The following is a 23,352-nucleotide window of genomic DNA, read 5'->3' on the forward strand; positions in this document are numbered from 1 at the left end:
AAACATCCAAATTTAAACAACTAAATATTCCAATCACATTATTAAACCGAATTTCCAATTACAATTTAGACTCTCAATCTATTTTCAAAAGAAAAAAAAATTAGACTCATAAACTCATACAATAAACCCGATTATGCACACTCCTAATTAGACGAAGCCTCTAATTAACATAGATAGATTGAACGAGATGATAATGATACATCATGTGACAAATTTAAAGGTGGATGTCGTCAACAAACACACAAAATTATGATTGTCTTTAAACCCGATTATGCACACTCTTAATTAGATGAAAACTCTAATAATCATAGATAGATTGAACGAGATGATAATGATACATCATGTGACAAATTTAAACGTGAATGTCGTCAACAAACACACAAAATTATGATTGCCTTAAAAAAATGAGAGTAAGGACCATCTTGGTAGTAATACTTGATTGAAAATCCAAAAGACCCCACTTTTGTAACATACTCACTTATGAACCTGGGTCCCACATGCCACGTCAACACCGTGTACCGTGCGAGTATTTTTGTGGCCTCTCTCAATTATTATTTCACCCTTATCAATTTAATTTCCTTCTTTTATTTCATTCATTTTTCCCCCCATTTTTTCCCCAAGCCAAACCCATACCTGATATACATATACCCCTCTTATAAAAAAAAAAACCAAACCAAATCAATTCATTTATTCATTTATTTATTTCTTTTAAATACCATATCCTCATTGATTTCTTTCCTATTTATTTCTGTGAAGTTACAAAACAAAATTAATACAATTACTTGTGTATCTGTTGTATTTGAAAAAAAATATATTAATAATAATAAAAATAAAAAATATATCATCGGCGGAGAATGAACAGGAGAACTCCGGCAACTCGAACTCGAGTCGGTAAATACGAATTGGGAAAAACGCTTGGTGAGGGAAACTTTGCCAAGGTGAAATTAGCTAAGAATGTTGAAACTTCTGATTTTGTCGCTGTTAAAGTTCTCAGTCGTGAACATCTTCTCCAACACAAGATGGTTGAACAGGTTTTTTTTTTTTTTCTTTGATGTTTTACTATTGAATTTTGATTTGACTTTGTTTAACAATTGAATTATGATTTGATGATGTTGATTTCGATTATTTATTAAAAAAATATATGTGATTATTGAAATTTGACATTTTTTTTAACCAACTTTATAAACAACCGTTTTTTTATTTGTAATTTTGATTATTATTTGGAGTTGGTTGATCTACATGAATAAACAATACAGTATAATATCAGTATACATCAATATCGTACGAGGTTGCTTTTTTTCTTTTCATTTTTTTTTAAATAATTTAATTCTGGGAACGAGTTATTTAAAAAAAAATTATCTTGGATGATTAGACTTTTTAATTCTGGTATGATGACATCCAAAAGTTGATTGGAAGATTATTTTATGCTCTGTAATTCTCGGAACATCCTCACTTTATAATTTTTATTTTGGTTTATGATGTTTATTTTGATTTGATTTTTGACTTCCAGTTGTATTCTACGGACCGTACGTATATTTATTTTTTGTATGAATCATTGATTTCTTATACTCTCACTTTCATTGTTATTGTTATGAGCATAATTGAAGCATATTCTATAAACATTATTCCGTAATCATAATAGAGCATAATTGTTATTGTACAAATGATTTTCAATAATTAAGATTTTTGTTTAATGTATATTTTAATCAGATAAAGAGAGAGATTTCGACAATGAAGGTGATTAAGCATCCTAATGTTGTTAAACTTTATGAGGTACTAATCTTCTGGTTTATTATCGCTTTGCCTATTCTTCATTCTTCAATGCTTTAAATTATTGAGTAATCCGTATAAAGTTACAATTTTTACTTAAACTTCATCAAGACGTGTTACATTGGTCTCTTGTTTAACTAGGACACGGAAAAATTTCATCACCTTATTAGCCTGAAAGGCCCTGAATTGAACTTCTCCGAACTTAGATTAAGTTCGAATAAATTTAGATAAGGACTAGAATTTACAATTCAAAGCCGAACATAAGTTCAAAAAATAAAGAGTTTAGACTTTTGAGTCTTTGACATAAAAGTGACCTTTGCATGATAAATATGAATAACTTTGGTAAAGACATGCATTTTCATATTTAATCAGGCTGAGACAGTGCCTTCACTTGGCTCTCCCACCTGCTAATCCAATGTGCATAAGGGCCGGAGGTAAAATGTGGTGCACAATGTTGATTTGATAGCCTAAAGGTGAAATTCAGTCCGATATTAGTTCACTGGTCTTCAAATTAAATGGTCAGGATTATTGTGAAAAGAAAGTTGATCTTTCTCGGCGTATTTACTGTAGGTTAGATGTCATATGGGACTCTCTTTGCTTAGATATAAGTGCATATGTATGTGCTTAATTTTATGGCTGATTAATTATTGATTGAATTACATAGTGGCTGCAGTACTTAAAGAGTGAAGTAGTTCAAATAAGTACTGCATCATCAATGTTTAAAGGTGATCTGTTTGACATTCTCTTGGTTGGGTCTTGGTGAAGTTTAACCTGCAATGTACTAGGTCGTATCGCCTAGATGTTGCCTTGACTTCTTTCCATCGTATTTTAGGATGTAATGCAACGTGTAGTATGCACTTCTTACGATAACATGTGTCTGAAATCTGAATGTGATTAATCGCGTCTGTCTGAGCAGGTCATGGGAAGCAAAACAAAGATCTATATTGTTCTTGAGCTAGTTGATGGAGGCGAGCTCTTTGACTTAATTGTGAGTACTTTTATGAAAATTTCTTCCCTAGTACGGAATAGGTTATCTTGATGAATTTCTCTTGCACACAAATGTATGTTTGAATGAAATCATGCCATGTACTATTGTTCTGTTTTAGAAGGAATCTTATCTGAGCTCACTCGTGTACAGGCTAAACAAGGCAGACTTAGGGAAGACAAAGCCAGGATGTACTTTCAGCAGCTAATCAACGCCGTGGATTACTGCCACAGCAGAGGTGTATACCACAGGGATTTAAAGGTTTTTCTTCTCCTCTTTTTCTTTGGTTATAGTTTTTCCTTTCCTTCTCTGAGAGAAAATTCCATCTGCATGCAGTCTAGTAATAACATGCCTACTTGTCCTTCTGTATTGGTTACTTCTTCTCCCTATCTCACACATAATTTAATTTGCAGCCAGAGAATCTGCTTTTGGATTCCTATGGTGTTCTAAAAGTTGCCGATTTTGGATTAAGTGCATTTTCACAGCAAGTGAGGGTAAGAATACTTGGTTTCTCGTGTTTATAAAGACCTATGTTTATCAGTTGAATACCTAAGTGCTGATTGCTGAACTGAATTTTTCCTTGTCTTTTGAAAGTACTTTTAAACATAGTATTTTGGAATTTTGCAGGAAGATGGTCTACTTCACACTGCCTGTGGAACTCCTAATTATGTTGCTCCGGAGGTATATACTCTCAGAGTCTCAGTATTATATCTACCATTATTGTTAAGTTTACATATGTTCTAATTTCCTGCATTTCCAATCAGGTGCTCACTGATAAAGGCTATGACGGTACAGCAGCCGATATATGGTCTTGTGGGATCATTCTCTTTGTCCTTATGGCAGGGTACTTGCCCTTTGATGACCCAAACCTCATGAATTTATACAAAAAAGTGAGCGTTGAGGATATTTTTTACCGTCTGATGCACTACTTATTAACAAAAATCATTGACAGGAGTTGTTTTTCTACTGCAGATCCAAAATGGTACCTTTGTTACTCCTCCATGGTGTTCTTCTGGTGGTAGGAAGTTTATCAAACGTATTCTTGATCCTAATCCTCTGACTGTAAGATCCCATCAATGAATAACTCTTGTGCATCTACTCACACTTGGTCAAAGTTGGCTCTCTTTAATGAGAATGTTATCTATCTGCAGAGAATTACAATCTCAGAAATTTTGCAAGATGAATGGTTTAAAAAGGATTACCATCCACCAAGTTTTGCTGAGGAAAGTGATGTGAATCTTGATGATGTAGATGCTGCTTTTGACGACTCAGAGGTGAGCATTATGTTTGTAATATTAGATTTGGATTCTGGTCTGATTATGAGAGCTAAACTCCTTTTGTTTTTTCATAGTGATCACAGAGGCTAATAGGCTATTTATCTCATCGTAGTATGGCGATATAGAATTGAATCTGTTTCCAACCTCTAACCTTGTGAGCTAGCTAGTGATTTAAGAGCAAATTGTATCTTCTCATTCAAAAATATATGGCGTTTTGTGAAAACGAGTAAACCACTTCAAACTAATCAAACATTCCTTGAGTCATGTTATTCAGTCCAATAAATGTGAACATTCTTTTTGTTAATTAGCTTGTGTCAATTTTGGTAGCTTGAAACTTATAATTAATTTTACTCTAATGTTTTAAGACAATTAGGAGAAATAAAATCAGCTTATTATGGTATGGTGACATTCTTTTTGACAGTATTATTTTGAATAGGTTTCTCATTTGTGTTATTTTCATTGCAGGAAAATCTTGTAACAGAGAGACGGGAGAAGCCTGTATCAATGAACGCTTTTGAGCTTATTTCTGGGTCACAAGGTTTCAGTCTTGACAGTCTCTTCAATAGGGAACCCGTATGTTTCTCTTACTCATCTTGCAGAGTTTTATCTTCATAACTAACTCTGAAGTAAGCTGTATTATTTGGTAGATGTGGAAATTTGGATGTAATAAGAGTAGTGGATACAAGGGATTAAATTGTTGTTCATGAATTTATAAAATATTTGTTGCGCAGCTTTGTATGTAGTAGTAGGCTATTGAGCTCGTCTTTTAAATCAAGAATCTGACAGACAGAAACACTCTTTGCAATATTAGAACAATTGCTATTAGGCTACAAGTGGTTCATTGCACTTTTATGTTCAAAGCTCTATATATACATCTGACCTCACCCACCGTGCTTTGCGTTGTTAGTGCCATTGGGAATTTGGGATCATAGGTCTTTGGCTGGTTTGACGAGCTTTTCTATAATTGGTCTCACCATTATCTCTTTCAGGATGCTAATTTTTTTAATTGACCTTTTATAACCGAAGTAGTTATTTCATAATTGATATTTGTTGTTCCTTTAATTATATATATTTTACTAAGTTCGTTCTTAACCTCTTTGTTATTCAAATTTACCTTACAGGGCACTGTAAAGCGAGAAACAAGGTTTACTTCCCAGTGCCCTGCAAACGAGATTGTGTCTAAGATTGAGGAAGCTGCAAAGTCTTTAGACTTCAATGTTCGTAAGCAAAATTATAAGGTGACTATCGTTCTGTCTTCATCTGTTTTCTGTTCGATGTAGCATGCTTGGCCCCAATACCTGTGTTAATCATGATTTATATGTTTTCTTCTTTCTTATCCTTTCTAGATGAAGCTGCAAGGTCATGCAAGTGGAAGGAAGGGACGCCTTTCTGTGGCTACAGAGGTATCCTCTCTTATCTGATCTAATATATATATATATATATATATATGTATATTGCTTGTTGTATACAACTCTATGTATCATTAGTTGTGAAGATCAATACAACTTCGATTGGGGACAATCAATCTTTAATACGTTACATTCTCCTTGACCTTAGGTGTTTGAAGTAGCGCCTTCTTTTCATGTAGTAGAGTTGCGTAAAACTGGAGGTGATACTTTGGAATTTCACAAGGTAAGCAGCTTTCCTTTTAAACTTCAGTGCTTATTAATTCTGATAAATTTTATTAGCCTGAGGTAGTTTACATAGAACTAACATACACTATGTACATTTGTTGTTCCATGACAGTTCTTCAAGAATTTCTCATCAGGATTGAAAGACGTTGTTTGGAAAAGTGATTCAAATGATGAAGATTCAAAGTTGTGAAATCGACCCTTGATCCTCCAACCCCCGGCCATTAATTTATTTTTTTTCGAAAATGTGTCAATATATCCCTTTCATTCCAGGGAAGGGGCTGGGGGAAGATGGGGCCATCCATGCAAAAAATGGATGGTTGCTGTAAATGTTAGACGCTAGTGTATGGCAATTGTCATGTGGTGGTTAACCATCCCCCCACTGAACCAGGGGCGCGATGTGGTGCACCAATCTATGAAATTGTTCTCTCATTTGAACTATGAATGATGAAGTTGTTTGTATGGAGACCAAACTTTGTCTTGGAGGCTTAAACTTCTTTTAAAACATTTGTAATTGATCAAATATCGCCAAGATCCTATTCTAATCATAGTAACTGCTTCAAGAATTATTATCAGTTTCCCCCAACCCCCAGGAAAACAATTATCTCAGGTGATAAATAATGTTGAAACAGTCTTATAAACATGCTAATAATGTGAAATTAAGGATTTAGGAACTATGGTCTCGGCTTTTTCTGCAAATTGTTAGTCCTGTAATTATTTTTGGGCAGAAAATATGGCTCTAATTTGTGAGATTGAACTAGCTACATAAATGCGATAAACAAATTATGGATCCAACTTGATAATCTAGCATGTGTTCATGCTTTTAAGCGCACTTTGTCAGTATAAGATAATTCGTATTAACAAGCTAAATGATACACTGACTAAGCTAATGATGGACTAAGACTCAACAGACTATTAACAATAAGATACTCTAGAAACAATAGATTACAACTAATCTAAGTTGACTTAGGCATAGTGAGTTACAACTAATCTAAGTTGATTAGGCTGGTGATTGGTGAGTTTCCGCAATTGATCAATTATTGTAATGTCGTTCTATGATCAATATGGAATTATGGAGGGAAATTGTGCAGCTGATTGGCTAAGCCAACCTTGAAGTGGCTCTAACACATAAAAGTTAGACCATGGAAAACATGCCTTTAGCTCTTAGTACTCCGTAGTATTTTAGAAGAGGATATGACAGGGTAGGTGTAGGCGCATAGCAATGTCCCGTTTCACTTCTTAATTTATTTGTAATTTTGTTTTAGCCTTGTTTCTTCTTTGGCCTTGGTTTCATCCTCATCAGCCAAACAAAAAAAATTGAAATTGCAATAGTCCAATATATAAACAGTCTACTTATTTATAAGCCTAAAATTAGATAAGCATGAATTGAATAGAATAGGATTTTCCAAAAAAAGGATTTCCCAAAAACAGGAAAAAAAAGAAAAAAAAAAAAAAAGAATAGGACGGGCAAAGTCACAGTTAAAACTTTAAACACAAAAAAAAAGGACCACAGCCCATTATCTTGCATGGGCCGAATGAAGCTGACCTCGAGATTTGGTCAAGTGTCTGTGTTAAGAATTGATTGAATTAGCTTTGTTATTTGATGTTAACAAAAGATTTTTATTTTTTGTACCATCAAATTATAGTGGTTCAAGTTGGTTGAATCCATAATTAATTGGATCGGTTTCTTGTTAGCTGATTATTTGTTATCAGTCATTACTCACTATAATTTAAGAAAACTCTTTATTCATCCACATGGAATTTAATTTTGCATTGAAGATTAAATTGTTAGTTACCCTAGCTTCAGTTCATACAAGGTAAGAGTTCTCAAAGGTGATGATATTCATCATTGTCATTGGATAGACTTAGAGAAATTTCCCACAATTTCATTACAATCATGTGATTGTTGGCTCAAAAGGGTACTAAGCTAAAGATTTGATGTATAGCTAGTATGGACCCTATTGAATGTTTTCAAAGGGTACAATTGAAATAGATGAGATTTGATATCATATCCTGAGTTATAGTGTCATTCTAAAATTGAATTAATAATACTACGTGTAGTTGAGTAATACTCCGTAGTATCATTCTAAAATTGAATTAATAGTACTACGTGTAGATCGAATTGAATTGGTGAATGACAATTTTGATCTTTTAGATCTTGCTTTGCGCTCTATGGTCCATTGGGTGTATGTGTAATAGTAGTCTTAAAGGCTTAAAATTGAATGACTCTGGTAAATGGTTTGGTAGTTGAGGATTCGATACTTGAATTTATTTAGTTGAGTTGTCTACTGCGGACAGTTTAGAAAGAAGCATATTTGCACCACTTATCAAATATAGAAATAGATAGATTTATTATTTATACAATACAAGTACGTACTTCTTAATTAGAAAGTGATATTTTAATGTGGTGTTTTCAGAGTATCAAAAGTAGCCTGGCTTTTTCTTTAGTACCATCAAGTTGTAGCGTTTCCTGCGCTTAACGAGTCAGGATCATTGAAGAATTTTTATCTTTCCCATGTATACTTGTATCTATATTTATATTGTTTGTAACTATTGTTCTATTAACAAAGTGAAGAAGCATGATATATACATATATGATATATTTATGACTATATAAGTATGTAAGTTAGTAGATCCATTTTTTTTGCAAAATATATATGTGTTGCATATTAGATTGTTATGACGTTGCTTTGCGATTGTATCCTTGTATATTTCGTTGCATACTTGCATGTGTTTCCTCCGATGCTTTCAGATCATTTTGTTCACGTACTATATTTTAGAACTTTGGTATTAAGAACTACGTTACATAAATTAATGGGTCATTCTTCACTTTTTCTTCCTCTTTTGTATCCTACTCTCATTAATTATGAACCCTAGAAAAGATAATAGAGCTATAAACTAATAATTAAATATAAGAAGAAATTATATGAATTTGAGTCGTATCCTACATGAAAAAAAGTTGATCTGATGTAGCGATTCGCGAGGTTACATTTTATTTCTAGTTAATTTAATAAATTTGCTTCTTTTCGAGCCTAACCCTACATATACATTTTACAAAAATTGCGACTAAGAAGTTGTACCGATCCTAATTTGGAATTGGTCAGTAAACTAAATGGAGATTTAGATTCATTCGATTAATGATGATACCCTGGTTCTGTTGTTGAACAATAATTTATCCTTCAATTCATATTAGTACAATTTTACGGACTTATGAAATAAATGTATATTTCCTTAGATGCGCATGGACTTTTAAGTGATATGCTGTGAATGTACTCAACTACTACTGTATTTTTACATTTATACAACTAACTTTATTATATTTTTAATAAACCACCAAGCAAAATACATTAGCTTATATATTTCTCGTACAAAGTAATTAATTAGCTGGTTAAAGTGTATACATAAATGGTGCGGGGTCTAAACGTGTAATAAGTCTGTTATAAATGCGCAATGTGCATGCATGGTAGCTTTCGCATCATTTGGGTGGCTCGAATAAGAGGTCTCGTATTTAATTTGTGGAGTGACAATAATTTCATACACCAATATATATATATATATATTTGACCTAATTATAACTCATTTATAGCCAAACTTTGCTTGTGGTGAGTTACTCAATTTCCATTCATTTTATGCAACAAATGCATGCAAATGCCTTTTTTTTTTTTTTTTTTTTTTTTTTTTTTTTTTTTGATAACATGATGTATGTACTTAAATGCACTTAATAAAAGCCAATAATATATACGAAATACTAATTATATCAACATGCATTTGATACAATTTTTTTTTTCGAATATATATACTGAGATCAAGTAATAAAATTCTACTTCAGTTTAGTCAGAATTTAGACATCAAACCAGACAACAACCATTAATTATGTAAATTAGACAAGAAAACCTTAATTATTTCGAGAGAACAGATATGATCATAGATATTTTTAATTTAAACATAGACTTTCTACCAAATCATTAAGATAGACAAGTGCAAGGTCAAATGAAGTTTCGTGAAAGGAAACATCTTTTCTTTTCTTTTTTTTTTTTTTGGTTGTTGTTACAAGGACCATACCTTGTACTGAACCTCCATAACCTTTAATAGGTTAACTAGCCCTTCTATATGCGTAAACACTTAAGATGATAAAATAATTAAAGTAATCTAAAGATCTCTCTAGTCCTAGGCACAATACAAGTTGTAGATGATAAAGTCTGAACTTGTGATCTGATAAGAAGTTGACTTTCCCACTATCTCAACTCGCCGTTCCATTATATTCATCTCGATACATATATAAGAAAATGAGAATTAATAGCGTGTGAAATTGAATTTTTATTTTATTATTAAATTGGAGAAATAATATGGTTGTAAAATAGCATGAATTTAAATGGGTCCGATAAGCAGAAGCAATAATAAAAAAAATTGCATATAGATAAGTCATATTGCTAAATATTCCGATAACCCAAATCTCACCAATATTTTCTTTGTATCTTTATATATGTATCCTCCTTGAAAACAAAATAACGAGGTGGGTGTTCATATTGGTCAAGAAAAACACCTCACTTACTCCCTATATTATTAGTCATTTATCATCATGTCATTTTCATAAAACAGCCAATACAATAAAGGGTGTTATAGTTGCTTGAACCAACTTCAGAGCAGCCCAGCTAGAAAAGTAAGAGAACAATTCTCACAAAATTCCATTAATTATTGCGTGTGCCATCTCTAAACTAATGCGTGGTTCCTACAGGTGCCTGTACCATGCATTGTACAAACGTTTCTCGCGGAAAGAACATGTTAAACAAATGTAAAGAACATACATCTATAGTGAAAAGAACATACTATTAAATTGTAATGAACACATACCTAAAGTAAAAAGAACATATTTTCACCAAAAAAGAGTGAAAAGAACATATTTCCATGTTCTTTGATTGTCAGTGTAATGTACTTTTATTTGTAATATTATGTTCGTTGCTTATTGAGAAATATTATTTGAATTTCCTCTTTAAAATATAGTGGGTATATATAAATAATGTTTATTACATAATATTATCATGTTCTTTATTAATATTACAGATGTTCTTTAGATATATAAAAAAAATAAAAACATTTTGTTGTTCTTTACAAAACAGATATATGTTCTTTTTAAAAAAAATTGTACGTTCTTTACAAAATAGCTACATGTTCTTTCTGCGTTTTTTATATGTACCAAGTATGGTACCACCGTCTGTAGCTTAAACTTTTCATCTCTAAACAACTTGATTTATAACCAATTTTCCTAACTATAAGCCAAGTAGGCCTTTATGTGCCACTCGATTGAATATTCTGCTCAAGAACATATGATTGTTGTGTCTAATCTCATCCACCACGACAACACATTTTGCTACAAATTCTTCTAATGATCACACATTTCGCTACAAATTCATCTAATGATAAAAAAGACGAATGTCTAATTAACTTCTAATCTGTCTGCCCTTTGCCACTTTAAGATGGACGGTCCAAGCTCATTAATTAGCATTATTAGACTTTAATTAACGTCTTAAACTTCACATAATTCAATTATTTAATGTATTGAGGCAATCAAAACATAGCAACATTATATGCCGATCCTAATCAAGTGTCATTCATTATACGGTGACGGTACACTAGGAAAGGACTTGGGAGCAAGAGAACACAAGGGATGGTTAATAACTTAATATGCATATGAATTTACAAAATTCTTCTATTTTTCTTATTTGGGACAAATACTGAATTCTCTACTCTTTCTAATCTTTTCTTGATCTACATCAACCCCTTAGCGTTATGAAACATGTTGGTCTTAAATATTCGATGTATTGTACTCATTAGTATTGTTGAATAATTTAGAGTATTGTGGACTAAATACATGTTAATTAATTAATTTACTTAGGCAATGGTGTTGTGAATTAATTAATCAAGATTATTAGAGTTAATGTCCTTGGTAGAAAGGATTGAAGTTTCCTTGAGAAAAAGGAAAAGCACGACCTTGGTAAAGAGTAGCAAATCAGCCGCCCGGTCAGGGTGGTGCTCGCCTGACCGGGCGCGAGGGTGAATGCGTGAAGGATCTCCGCCGCTCGGTCGGGCAGTCGCCGCCTTACCAGGCGCGAGAGTGAACACCAATTTCTGAAAGCTGCTGCCCGGTTTTGGGATCTACAGCCCGATCGGGCGCATGTCTTGATTTCACGATGTTTGACGGTTTGCTTTGTTGAAAATGGCAGTTATTGTCATGACGTTTGGCTCTAATATAAACAAGCTAAGAAACGCACGAAATTCGTGCGTGTGAATATAAGTAAGGTATAAAGCTCGATTTTTTATTTTTTTTTTCTTCAGATTTTTTTTTTTTTTCCAGATGGTAGTTTTATTTTTATTTTAGGTGGTAGTTTTTTTTGTAAAGAATAGTTTTGTTTCTATTTTTTTTATTTTTTTTAAAGAAAAACAAAAATAAAAAGGGTATTTTGGGAAAGTGAAATTTATCACCCATAACCCCCTTTCACTTTATATATAGGATATGTTCATTGGGAACATATGTTGTCAGAGAGTTTTGAGGAAGAAAAGTTAGATTCTTTTTTCTTTCTTGAAATCATTTTGCAAATGTTAATTATCATCATCATAATTTTTTATAAGTTTGGTTACATTAGACCACAAACATACTACACACTGTTGTGATTGTCTTCGTTGTATCTCCTAGTAATTTCGTGATATTCGGTGTGTAAATTCAGGTTCGAAATATTACTTTGGGAAACTGATTTCGTTCAGGCCTCAAAATGTTAATTTGTTCAATGTCGTGTCATTTTTATGACCCGATAAACCAATTTCCCCAACAAGTTATTTTACAATTTTAACTACACATCTTTAATCATCGATTATAATTATGTATTATAAAATTCATTTAAGTTAATATTTTAAAAAAACATATCGAAATAATTTTAAGTAAACCCCAGTCCATATATAAGCATACAAATTAAAAGGTTTTATACAACAGGTCGCATATTTTAATTATTCCCCTCCCCAATTTGTAATGTTTTTAAGGATAACTGTTGGAATATACTTGTATAATTAGTATTAGTATACTAGAATAAGTTTAGTATGTAGTATATATAATACATGTAATAGTGTTCAGTACAATTCTATTCATTTTACATAATAAAAAATACTCACTTTCTCTCTCTTTCCCTCTTCTTCTCTTCCTCTGTTCAAGGTCCATTAATGGCTGCTATTTCTCTCTTCTCATTTCTTCCACCTTAAACTCCCAAATTAACAGTAACGTTGAGCAATTTTTTGGCCAATGTTTTTATCTTTTTTTCGAGACAATCCAATTAGGAGCAACTTAGTACAAATGTACAATATGTCAGTATTACGTAGTTTGTACAGATTTGTAGCATTATCAGTTAGAGATGAGTGTGCACGCAGTGTAAACGTTGATAATTGAAGCTTGGCAGTTGGGAGTTTGAGACTAAGACATCTTAGCAACTTGACAGTTAAGACACTTATAGACGATAGACATGTATTCAGCACTCAGGAGTAAGATTCACTACTAAAATTCGGCCAAATTGCGACCGTCTCTGACGGTCGCAGATTATAGTAAAAACGGTGGCAATTAGTAATTGCGACCGTCAACGGTCGTAAGGTGGTGGTCGTTATTCACGTGGTCGCAAAAAATCATTATTGCGACCGTTTGGAGGTCGCAGATTTTTTTGCGACCGTTTTTATTAATTTCAACGACCGGTTAGACAACGGTCGCAAATTTTACAAATTGCGACCGGTTACAAAGCAGTCGCAAATATGGATTTAGCGACGGTCCTAGGCGGTCGCAAAAAAAATTAAAAAAACAAAAAAAAAGAAAAAAAACGCAGCCACCTCCTGAACTTCGCAGCCTACCCCACCACCACTTCCCACCCAAACCCTCTTTACCCACCACCACTGGCCACCCTAAAACACCACCGCCCAGCCTCAACCACCTTTAACCACCACCCATATTCAACCCAAAAATTGTATAAATTTATCAAAAAAATTCAACCCCCAAAAAAAAAACCCACAAAATTTCGAACAAAATTACACAAATCAAACCGAAAATGTAACAAAAATTAAATCAAAATTCGAACAAAATATAACCCACAAAAACTAATTAAAATTTGAACAAAAATAAAAAAAAATTAAACCCAGCAAAATTGAAACCCACAACGAACAAAAATCACAAAAAATTACGAACAAAACTCGAAAAACAAATCAACAAAATTTGAAAAAAACTTCGAACCAACATTCAAACAAAAATTCGAACAAAAACTGAAATAAAACAACAAAAATCGAAAATAAAACAAAATTATTTTTAAAAAAAAATCAGAAAATCAACATACCTTTCCTAATATTTCTTCCTCATGGGGTTTATATGGTCAAATTCGACCATGAAAACTCCAGATCTGGAGTTTTCATGGTCGAATTTGACCATGAAAACCGAAATTCTTGAAAAGGATGGTGACGGCGCGTCGATCTCGTTCATTCGTTGCTTGCTGTGACTGTGGGGCTTGATCTGATGTGATTTAATGAAGAAAGGAGATGAAGAGAAAGAAAGAAAGAGGAGATGAGAAAGAAAGAAAGAGGAGATGAGAAAGAGGAGATGAAGATCGAGAAAGGAGGGCGTGAGAAGGGAGAAGGAAGGAGAAGATGGAGAAAATGAGGAGAGAGAAAATGATGAGAAAAACGGCTGCTTCAACAGGCCAAATTAGGGTTAGGGTGGGTTGGCAGCACTTTTATACTCCATTTTATTAAAAAAATCATTATTTAATTACGACCACTATTAGCGGTCGCAATTGGTCGCAAATTGCGACCGTTTCTATAACGGTCGTAATGGTTGCAATTTGCGACTGGTTTTGGCGGTCGCAAATGGTCGCAAATTGCGACCGTTTATGTAACGGTCGTAAATGTCACAATTTGCGACCGTTTTTGACAGTTGCAATAAAATTGTTTAAATTTAGAATTATTTTTAACGTGTATATTATTTTAAAAAAAATTTTAAATACTTTTGCGACCGTTAAATAGCCTAAAAACGGTCGCAAATCTGCGACCGCCTTAAAAACGGTCGCAAATATTATATTTTGCGACCGTTTTAATGACGGTCGTAAAAAAAACGGTCGTAATTTGACCGAATTTTAGTAGTGATTAAAGAATGCAACGTACGTAAAGAGTTATGATGATCGATCGTCATAGAGACGCATGGTCAACCAAACAGTGTAAACGGTCCAACCTCAGCTTACCAGTATACTTGTATGATTCGCCAGGGTTATACTTGTATAACAGTCCAAGTTGAAGATTTCATTATCTCAAACTTTAAGACAGACCTCAACTACACTTTATAAAATTATTACCAACCATTACTAGGGTGACAATAACAACCACATGGATGTACAAGTTTATAAACAGGCCACAAAGGAGTTGGATAGGATAAAAGGAACATAAGCTTCTCTCTTTCCTGTACTCTGCTCGCCCGTCTACGCTGGGAAAGCAACAGGCTGGGAAAGGAAAGCAAGAGAAGGCTTTGCACCAAAAAAAATAGATAAAAAGATAGAAGGAACATATTTTAATCATGTGTATATATGTATAGTACGTAGGAGGTCAGTAGGTCACGACAGGTGCTCTGATCCCTTTTCAAATAAATAAAAGAGGCGTATATGTAACTAGTGTTGGAAAATACAAGATCAGATCAGATCAGACCAGCAGTTTAGAAACGAGATTAAATATTTGATGATCAAACACATATACTAGTGTGAAAATACATAAAAACGCCGTTGTATAGGCAACACCTACTAATTAAGATAGTACATTAAGTCTTGAATACTTACCTTATCTAGCTAAAAAAATCCAATATTAATTTAAGATTATAGAACGAAGAATCGGTTGAAAGTGATAAAAGCCATGGACCCAAGAGATCAGAAGATTAAATATTTACAGCGCCAATAGTGAAGTGGTACGGTAAGACACCTACCAAAGCCAACTGTAAATTATATATATATGGACTATTGTGGAGTATCATCAATATAATTATGAAAATTGAAGTGACAATTGTAATTCGGAGTAGATATCCAACTATTTTCGACAATTGTTTGATAAAAGTCACGACTCGTGACCCTTTAATTAGAAATTTGGCTGACAATTTCATAAATGGATTATAGGATTTGACTGGTGTATGTTTTCATAGTTAGATAGCTCACAAATATCATATCCTTACAACAACATGATATTATTCTAGAGGATTTTGTTGTCTGGCTCCTAAGATTAAAACTTCAATTACTCGCGAGACATTCATTGATACTTGTTTCTTCTTGTCATTCCAGAGTATTTTTTATGGAATGTTTCCTATAAGATATATCAAATTACAATGGACTATGCAGGTCGAAATTTATTTTTCATGGCAGGTTGCATTTCATGTGAACGAACCAACAATAGATACTATACACTATCAACATAATTTTATAGCGGAGCCCGGAGCAGTATATTATATTCCAACCATTTTTTTGCTTATTAAAGTATTAGACTGGTTATTCAGTAAGATAGAATTTCGTGAAAACCAATATCATTGCAAAATTGATAAAAAAAAAAAAAAAAAATGTCCCATGTTGATATATTAATGTCTATTTGACTAGCATTCATAATTTGATATAAAATATAAAGTACGTTTCGCAATATGATTTATGAAAAAATGAAAAAAATGTTATTCAGAGGCCAAATTAAGGGGGGACCGCTAGGGTGGTGTTTTCATTTTTCATGGCCACCCACACAACTCTTTATAACTATATATATGGATAATTTCGCGTAGAATGAGTTTTTGTCTAATGGTTTGACTTGCAAAATGCAAAGCTTGCATTGTTCCGCGTAATTGAAATTCGCATCTTATAGCACTTTTCTTTTTCTTTTTTATTTTATTTTATTTTATTTTATTTTATTTTAATAATCCAACCTCTATACAACTCTAATATCAATAATGAGTAAAAATTCTTAATAACAACAATTAATAAAAATTAGGTTAAGTCCCGTGCCATGCACGGTCATAATTAAATTTTACAACAAATAAATAATAAATAATGGTGTTAATTCAACGATAATTTATCCAAAAAAATTATTTATAACAAAATAACTTGAATTTTAATTAGTTTATACCAATACTAACGTAAAGGTTATTAATTGGATTGTATAAATAAATAAATATAGTAATAGAAACTTAGAAGCTATACGGTTTTATATAAGAAAATTAAAATATTAGCTTAGGTTAGTACCTATGTACGAACTCAATATACATTTGTCCTTAAATTATTGACACACTTTGATCGACATAATATGAAAATTTAGTTGAGTTCATTTTACTTTAGGATAATTAGTATTCAATAATCAACTTTTTAAATATATCTTTAGTGAGTCATAGGGGTTTTTATTTTTTAAATAATCACATAAATGTTTAGAATAATTAAATAATTTTCCAATATGTGTACAAAGTATACTATAACAAACTTATTTTGTTCTTATAAATGTTACGTATAATTTTAAGATTAATACAAAGTATGCTACCAAAATGATTTTTCTTTTTTTAATTAAAATAAATTTTATTATCAAATGATAAAAGTTGGAGAAAAAAAATTGATATGATAATATTATAACAATTTGGAAAAGAATATATTCCAATACATTATTTTTAATCAATGTTAGTATTTTTGTAACTAAAAGTTTCCTAGTATATATAGAATATATGTAAAAAAATTTAATTGAATGTAATTGGATTAAATTAAATATGTTGTCAAAAAACTAAAAAGGAAAGGAAAAAAAAGGCGGGAAAATTTTTAACCAGGAAATGACAAGTGTCATTCTTGATTTCGCCTTTAGTATAGGTTTATTGATTGATTGATTATATGAAAGCTTTTGAGCTCAAGGAAATCTCAACATTTGAAAATGTCTTGGCTAATAATTAAAATTCGTTTACGTATAAATAATTTGTATCATTGTATGTTATATCCTCCTTCCTTTCCATGGCCTAGCTTAGCTTGCATTGTAGCTACTTGGCATATTACGAGGAATTTGAGTTTAAGACAAAAAGGATCCAATTTGCCGTCCCAAAATAAAGTAAACCCCATAAATCTTCCCAATTCCACCATTCAATGCTCTTCTTCCTCCATTAAATCTAAGTCACCTATAATCCACCCACCAACCTTCCTATTCTTTGAGTCCCACTGATTTAAATAAAAATATGGAGTATCCTTCTTTTATACTATAGTATTTTTTTAAATTCTTCTCATTGTAACACTACTTCTAAGCATTATTTTAAATATACTAACTAATTTAATATAATACTCGTAAATCAACAACAAGCTAAGCCACGTGGGTCCATATTAAAAATTACTCCTTCTTCTGAACAAAAAACACCCACATTAGAAAGTTAGAAACCTAAGGAAACTCATCGAAAATCATTGTTCCTACTTCAAGGCTTACTTGAACGTAATCTACTACGAAGTATTTTTTTACCCTACTAGTCCACTACCCATGTTCCTACTTCTTCTTAGTCAGTTGCTTCCTTTTTTCCTTACATTTCTTTTTCTCAGAGTGTAAAGGGTGTAAACAAATTTTTATACTTTTTGTATGAAGTACATTCTCTGTCTCTAAATTACATTTTTATTTCTATCATTTAATCATCACATAATAGAGGAAAGTAGGAATATAATTTAGGGACGGAGGGAGTATATTTCAGTAGAATGTATTTGTGCTAATGAACAAATCGAAATAAACGCAAATAAAACTTATATATTTTGTTTTAACTTGATGTAAATGTGGGTAGACATAATACATAAGGTCGTTCTTTCTTTTTTCTATTTTAAACTAATTTATTTATCTAATTTGAAGAAAAGATTGTATAAACTTATCTAGGATGAGATTTTAAAGGGTTGTGGTGAAAAGCCGAATAAACGACATTCTTATTACAACGAAAATACTTTCTCTGTTTTTTTATACTTGCAATACACCTTTTATCACACTTTTTGAGAAGGTGATTAAACTAGGTAAACGAATGAATTAAGCTATAAAATTTAAACCGTATCAACCTATCCCTTTCTTCTTATAGGTGGCAAAATTTTGTAAATTAATTTATTCGTTTACCTAATCTAATATCTTTCTTAAAATGCGTGCCGAATGGGTGTGTTGCAACTAACTAAAAACGGAGAAAGTATAAGATAAGATATTTAATTATATTTACAACAAAAATATTGTACGTCAATAAACCTTAGTAGCTTACCTATTTTAACGAGTAAGCTCCTACAAAAAAAAAAAAAAAAAAAAAAAAAAAAAAAAAAAAAAAAAGTTTTCTAATATGCCCCCTCTAATATTCAAATGCGGCCTTTTTCCTAGTTTGGGTGGTTGAGCTATCTATCCAATTCCATGAACTACTCACATTTAATTCCCTCAAATTATCCAGCTTTCTTGCAGCTCATATATTTCTTTGTTAATGCATTCTATATATACCCTAACCAAACACACCCTTCTCCAAAACAAACAATTCATTTTTTTTTTCCTTATCATTTTTTCATTCTCCAATTACAAAAAAGAGTCTCATTTTAGCTTCTGCCTCACATGTTTCATTCTAACAACCACACCTAGACGTAAAAGTTTAAACTCCCATTTGATGGGATTTTGATCAAAACTCCAATTTTAGGTCATCTTCTCTTAGACTTTTATTCACACCCTTTTCTCTATATTATCTTTATTAATATAGATTATATCACAAACCATTCTACCATCATTTTTTTTAAAAAAAAACCTTAGGTTATACAAAAAACATACATATAATCACCTCCTAAAAAGCTAAGCTAAGCTAAGCTAGAGAGTGTTATTCTTTATTTATTAGCCAAAAAAAAAAAAAAATGGCGAGCATTGAGATGGATAAGGAGAGATTAATGGCGGAAATGGCGTTCAAAGACGAAGCGTCTATCGTGATAAAAATCCGTCGAAAGTTGCCAGATTTTCTTCAGTCAGTGAAGCTTAAGTACGTCAAGTTAGGGTTAGGATACTCCTTCAAATCACCCACTTCTTTTTTGGTGTTCCTTTTGGCTTTACCTCTTTTACTGTCTACTTTGGTTCAGCTTACCGGTCTAAGAATGGACCGGGTTTCTGATCTTTGGACCAACCGGGCTGTTTTCCTGGACACCGCTACTGGTTTGACAGGTTTAGTAGTGCTGCTTGTTGTGTTGGGAGTGTACTGGGCCAAGAGAAACAAACATATTTACCTCGTTGATTTCGCGTGTTATAAACCGGAAGACGAAAGGAAATTGTCAGTTGAGTCGTTCCTTAAGATGACTGTTGATTCGGGTGCTTTCAACGATGAGATGGTTCATTTTCAAGAAAGGATTGCAACCCGGTCCGGATTAGGGGACGAGACGTATTTCGCAAGAGGAATTACGTCGCAGCCGCCTAATTTGTCTATGGCCGAGGCTCGAGCCGAGGCCGAGTCAGTCATGTTTAACACGGTTGATTCCCTATTGGAGAAAACCGGGGTTAAACCGGAGGAAATTGATATTTTGATAGTAAACTGTAGTTTATTCAACCCAACACCATCACTTTCATCTATGATAGTAAACCACTACAAATTAAAGCCATCAATTAAGACCTATAATTTAGGTGGGATGGGCTGTAGTGCGGGCCTAATATCCATTGACCTAGCCAAACACTTACTCAAAGCCCGCCCCAATTCTTATGCTTTGGTTTTTAGCACGGAAAATATTACACAAAATTGGTATTTTGGTAACGACCGATCCATGCTTTTGTGCAATTGTATTTTCCGCATGGGTGGTGCGGCTGTTTTGTTATCTAACAAGGCTAAAGATCGTAGTCGATCCAAGTACGAGTTGGTCCACACAGTCCGAACCCACAAGGGTTCGGACGACAACAGTTACAACTGTGTGTACCAACGCGAGGACGAAAAAGGGCTAGTTGGAGTCTCACTAGCACGCGAGTTGATGGCGGTTGCGGGTGACGCGCTAAAAACCAACATAACTACCTTGGGACCACTTGTGTTACCATGGTCCGAACAACTTATGTTTTTGGCAACCTTGATTAGGAGGAAAGTATTGAAGCAAGTCAAAGTCAAACCTTATATACCTGATTTTAAGAAGGCGTTTGAACATTTTTGTATTCATGCTGGTGGAAGGGCAGTGTTGGATGAGATTGAGAAGAATCTTCAGCTTACAAACTGGCATATGGAACCTTCTAGAATGACACTTCACCGGTTCGGGAATACTTCGAGTAGTTCTCTTTGGTATGAGCTAGCCTACACGGAGGCTAAGGGTCGTGTCAAGGGCGGGGACCGAGTTTGGCAAATCGCGTTCGGTTCGGGTTTTAAGTGTAATAGCGCGGTTTGGAAGTCATTGAGGGAGGTTGAGGTTGGGAAGTGTAGGACGAACCCATGGATTGATTCGTTGGATAAGTATCCTGTTAAGCTTTAATCTTGGTTAGGTTGTAATTGTTAAAACATTTGGGTTGGACTGTTGGAGGGTGGTGTAATGTGTTGGGTGCATGTTTGGCCAAGAATTTTATTTTTTTGGCTAATTATTGGATTTATTTGTAGTGATTTAGTTCAAGTTTGTTTGAGGTGCAAATATTTGTAATTTGTTTGATTATTTGAAGAACCATTCTTCACTTTTAAGTGTATGATGAACTGAAAATTATCAGTTTATTTCGAAAAAAAGTATGTATTGCATTAACTTAGAAGTGAAATTCTATATTGATAGATTCAGAAAATGTGTTAATGTTAAAAAATAAAAACTGTTGAAAGTTTTTTCAATAGTACGGATTAATTCAATGATTTTTTAGTTGTACGTGGGTTATGAAATTATGATTATTGGGTCATTGGCTTATTATTACTCGTATAATTGTTGGGCCATTGGCCACTCCTGTGAATATTGGGCCATGGCCTATTAGTAATATTGTCATTATTGGGACATTGGCTTATTATTACTCAAATGATTGGTGTGAGCTTGTATATGTATTCTGATCAATTATGATACTTACAAATAATACAGTAGGTATGTATTTCATTTAATAATCTTCTATATCCATTTCATATTAATTGCAACAATTTGACATAAAGTAAAGAAGAAAAATGTCTGATCATAGCAAATAATATGAAACGGAGGTAGTAGTTGAAAAATTGAAAAAGGCATTCAATTTAGGTTATGTCGGTTAAATTGGCTGCCTTATTTCAGTAATAAAATGCTTGGATATGAAATTAGGGTACATATCAAGCTTCGAACCCGTATGCTAAGATATGAGAAGTTGTGGGATACTAATATAGTAATATGCTACCACTTGCTTATAGATCAACACAAACTAATGTTAAATTAAGCTTGTGAGGTAATGGATTAAGCCATTAATGAATATAACAATGATTAAACTACGGTTTAGTATATTGTAAGGCATGACTTAGTAATGTTGACTTAATAAATGTTTACTCTCGAAGCCGAAATGACAACCATGGGGTGTTTTAAGGAAAAAGTGATCAATCATAAGCTGAGAAAATTCAAAGGTGATAAATCAAATCAGCGAAGTCATTAACAAATAGCGGATAAGAAACAACATTGAAAAAGTCCGGCCCAATGTTAGACTGAATGGGCTCAGATCATCACTTCATTCTTTTCCTGTCCTTTTACTATGGAGTATTATTGTAAACTCTGATTGAAGATCATGACTACTTCTTCGTACTATTTAATATTGTTGGTTGGTGGGTTAACATTATTGGGTCCAAATATTTTATAATGGACTAGGTAAATAAATTATAATCTAAACAATTTGAAGTTTAGTTTAGCAAGAAATTATTGAGAACGAAGACTAAAGGTCTAGAGTATACACATTAAGAAATCTCAATATTTTTAGATGTGAAGATTATATCAAGAAACAAAATTTTAGCCTTGTTTAAATATGTTTACTAATGATTATTTGAATTAATTGTTAATTGTTAATTAATGCTACAGTTGTTTGACTACTATTGTATGGAGTGTTAATTTTATCTTTCACAATTACTTCTTACATAACAAAAACATTTTTAATACAAATTTGGACTACTCAAACCTCAATTTTAGCCCTTTTATCTCTCTCATACCCCTCCCAGCAAAATACCACCTTAATTTTAAGTTCTAGATCTGATTCATACATTGAGATCATAAATTAGTAGGTTCATGCATGAATAAGTTTGACTTTGTCTTTTCCTCCCACAAATTAACCACTTTTCCTTCTTCCATTGCAAGTTAACGTTTGAGCATTGACTATATAATGACACTCAACATATTTTAAGTTTGAACAACTAGAAAGACAGATAGAATCCAACCTGTGGACGCTAGTGAGATGAATTATCATGAAATTTCACCTTTTTTTTTTTTTGAGGCAATGAAATTTCACCATAATTAAATTTATTTTAATAAAACAATATGAATTTCCTAGCCCCTAATCCATCAAGGCACGCATCAAATGATTAAATTTCGTTGCAACTTCCTTTTCAACATCGTTCATTCTTCAAAGCATATATATTAAGAATGACCAAAACAACTAGTTCTATTTCATTATACATCCAAAAAAAAATTTTGATCGATCATCCTTAATTAAGTACTCAAGTATTATATTCCGTATTATACGATCAATTAGAAAAGAAGGAAAAAATAAACATGGA

At 32.7% G+C, this 23,352-nt stretch overlaps 2 protein-coding genes across 2 annotated transcripts; both read left to right on the forward strand.

Moving 5' to 3' along the window:
* Positions 1-589: 589 nt before the first annotated feature.
* LOC145585824 (CBL-interacting serine/threonine-protein kinase 9-like) lies at positions 590-6,229 on the forward strand. Its single transcript, XM_081642539.1, has 14 exons — positions 590-1,031; positions 1,711-1,773; positions 2,687-2,758; positions 2,909-3,016; positions 3,169-3,249; positions 3,383-3,436; positions 3,520-3,645; positions 3,728-3,817; positions 3,907-4,029; positions 4,498-4,605; positions 5,154-5,270; positions 5,379-5,435; positions 5,590-5,664; positions 5,779-6,229. The coding sequence occupies exons 1-14, from the start codon at positions 855-857 to the stop codon at positions 5,854-5,856; spliced, it is 1,329 nt and encodes a 442-aa protein (XP_081498665.1). The 5' UTR covers positions 590-854; the 3' UTR covers positions 5,857-6,229.
* Positions 6,230-19,179: 12,950 nt separating this feature from the next.
* LOC145586884 (3-ketoacyl-CoA synthase 1-like) lies at positions 19,180-21,510 on the forward strand. The gene has a single exon (XM_081643842.1). It carries the CDS (start codon positions 19,559-19,561, stop codon positions 21,134-21,136), a length of 1,578 nt encoding a protein of 525 aa, XP_081499968.1. The 5' UTR covers positions 19,180-19,558; the 3' UTR covers positions 21,137-21,510.
* Positions 21,511-23,352: the final 1,842 nt, after the last annotated feature.

The sequence above is a fragment of the Chenopodium album genome, chromosome 16 (genome assembly GCF_948465745.1).
Source record: "Chenopodium album chromosome 16, dcCheAlbu1.1, whole genome shotgun sequence".
In the NCBI taxonomy this organism is placed as follows: Eukaryota; Viridiplantae; Streptophyta; class Magnoliopsida; order Caryophyllales; family Amaranthaceae; genus Chenopodium; species Chenopodium album.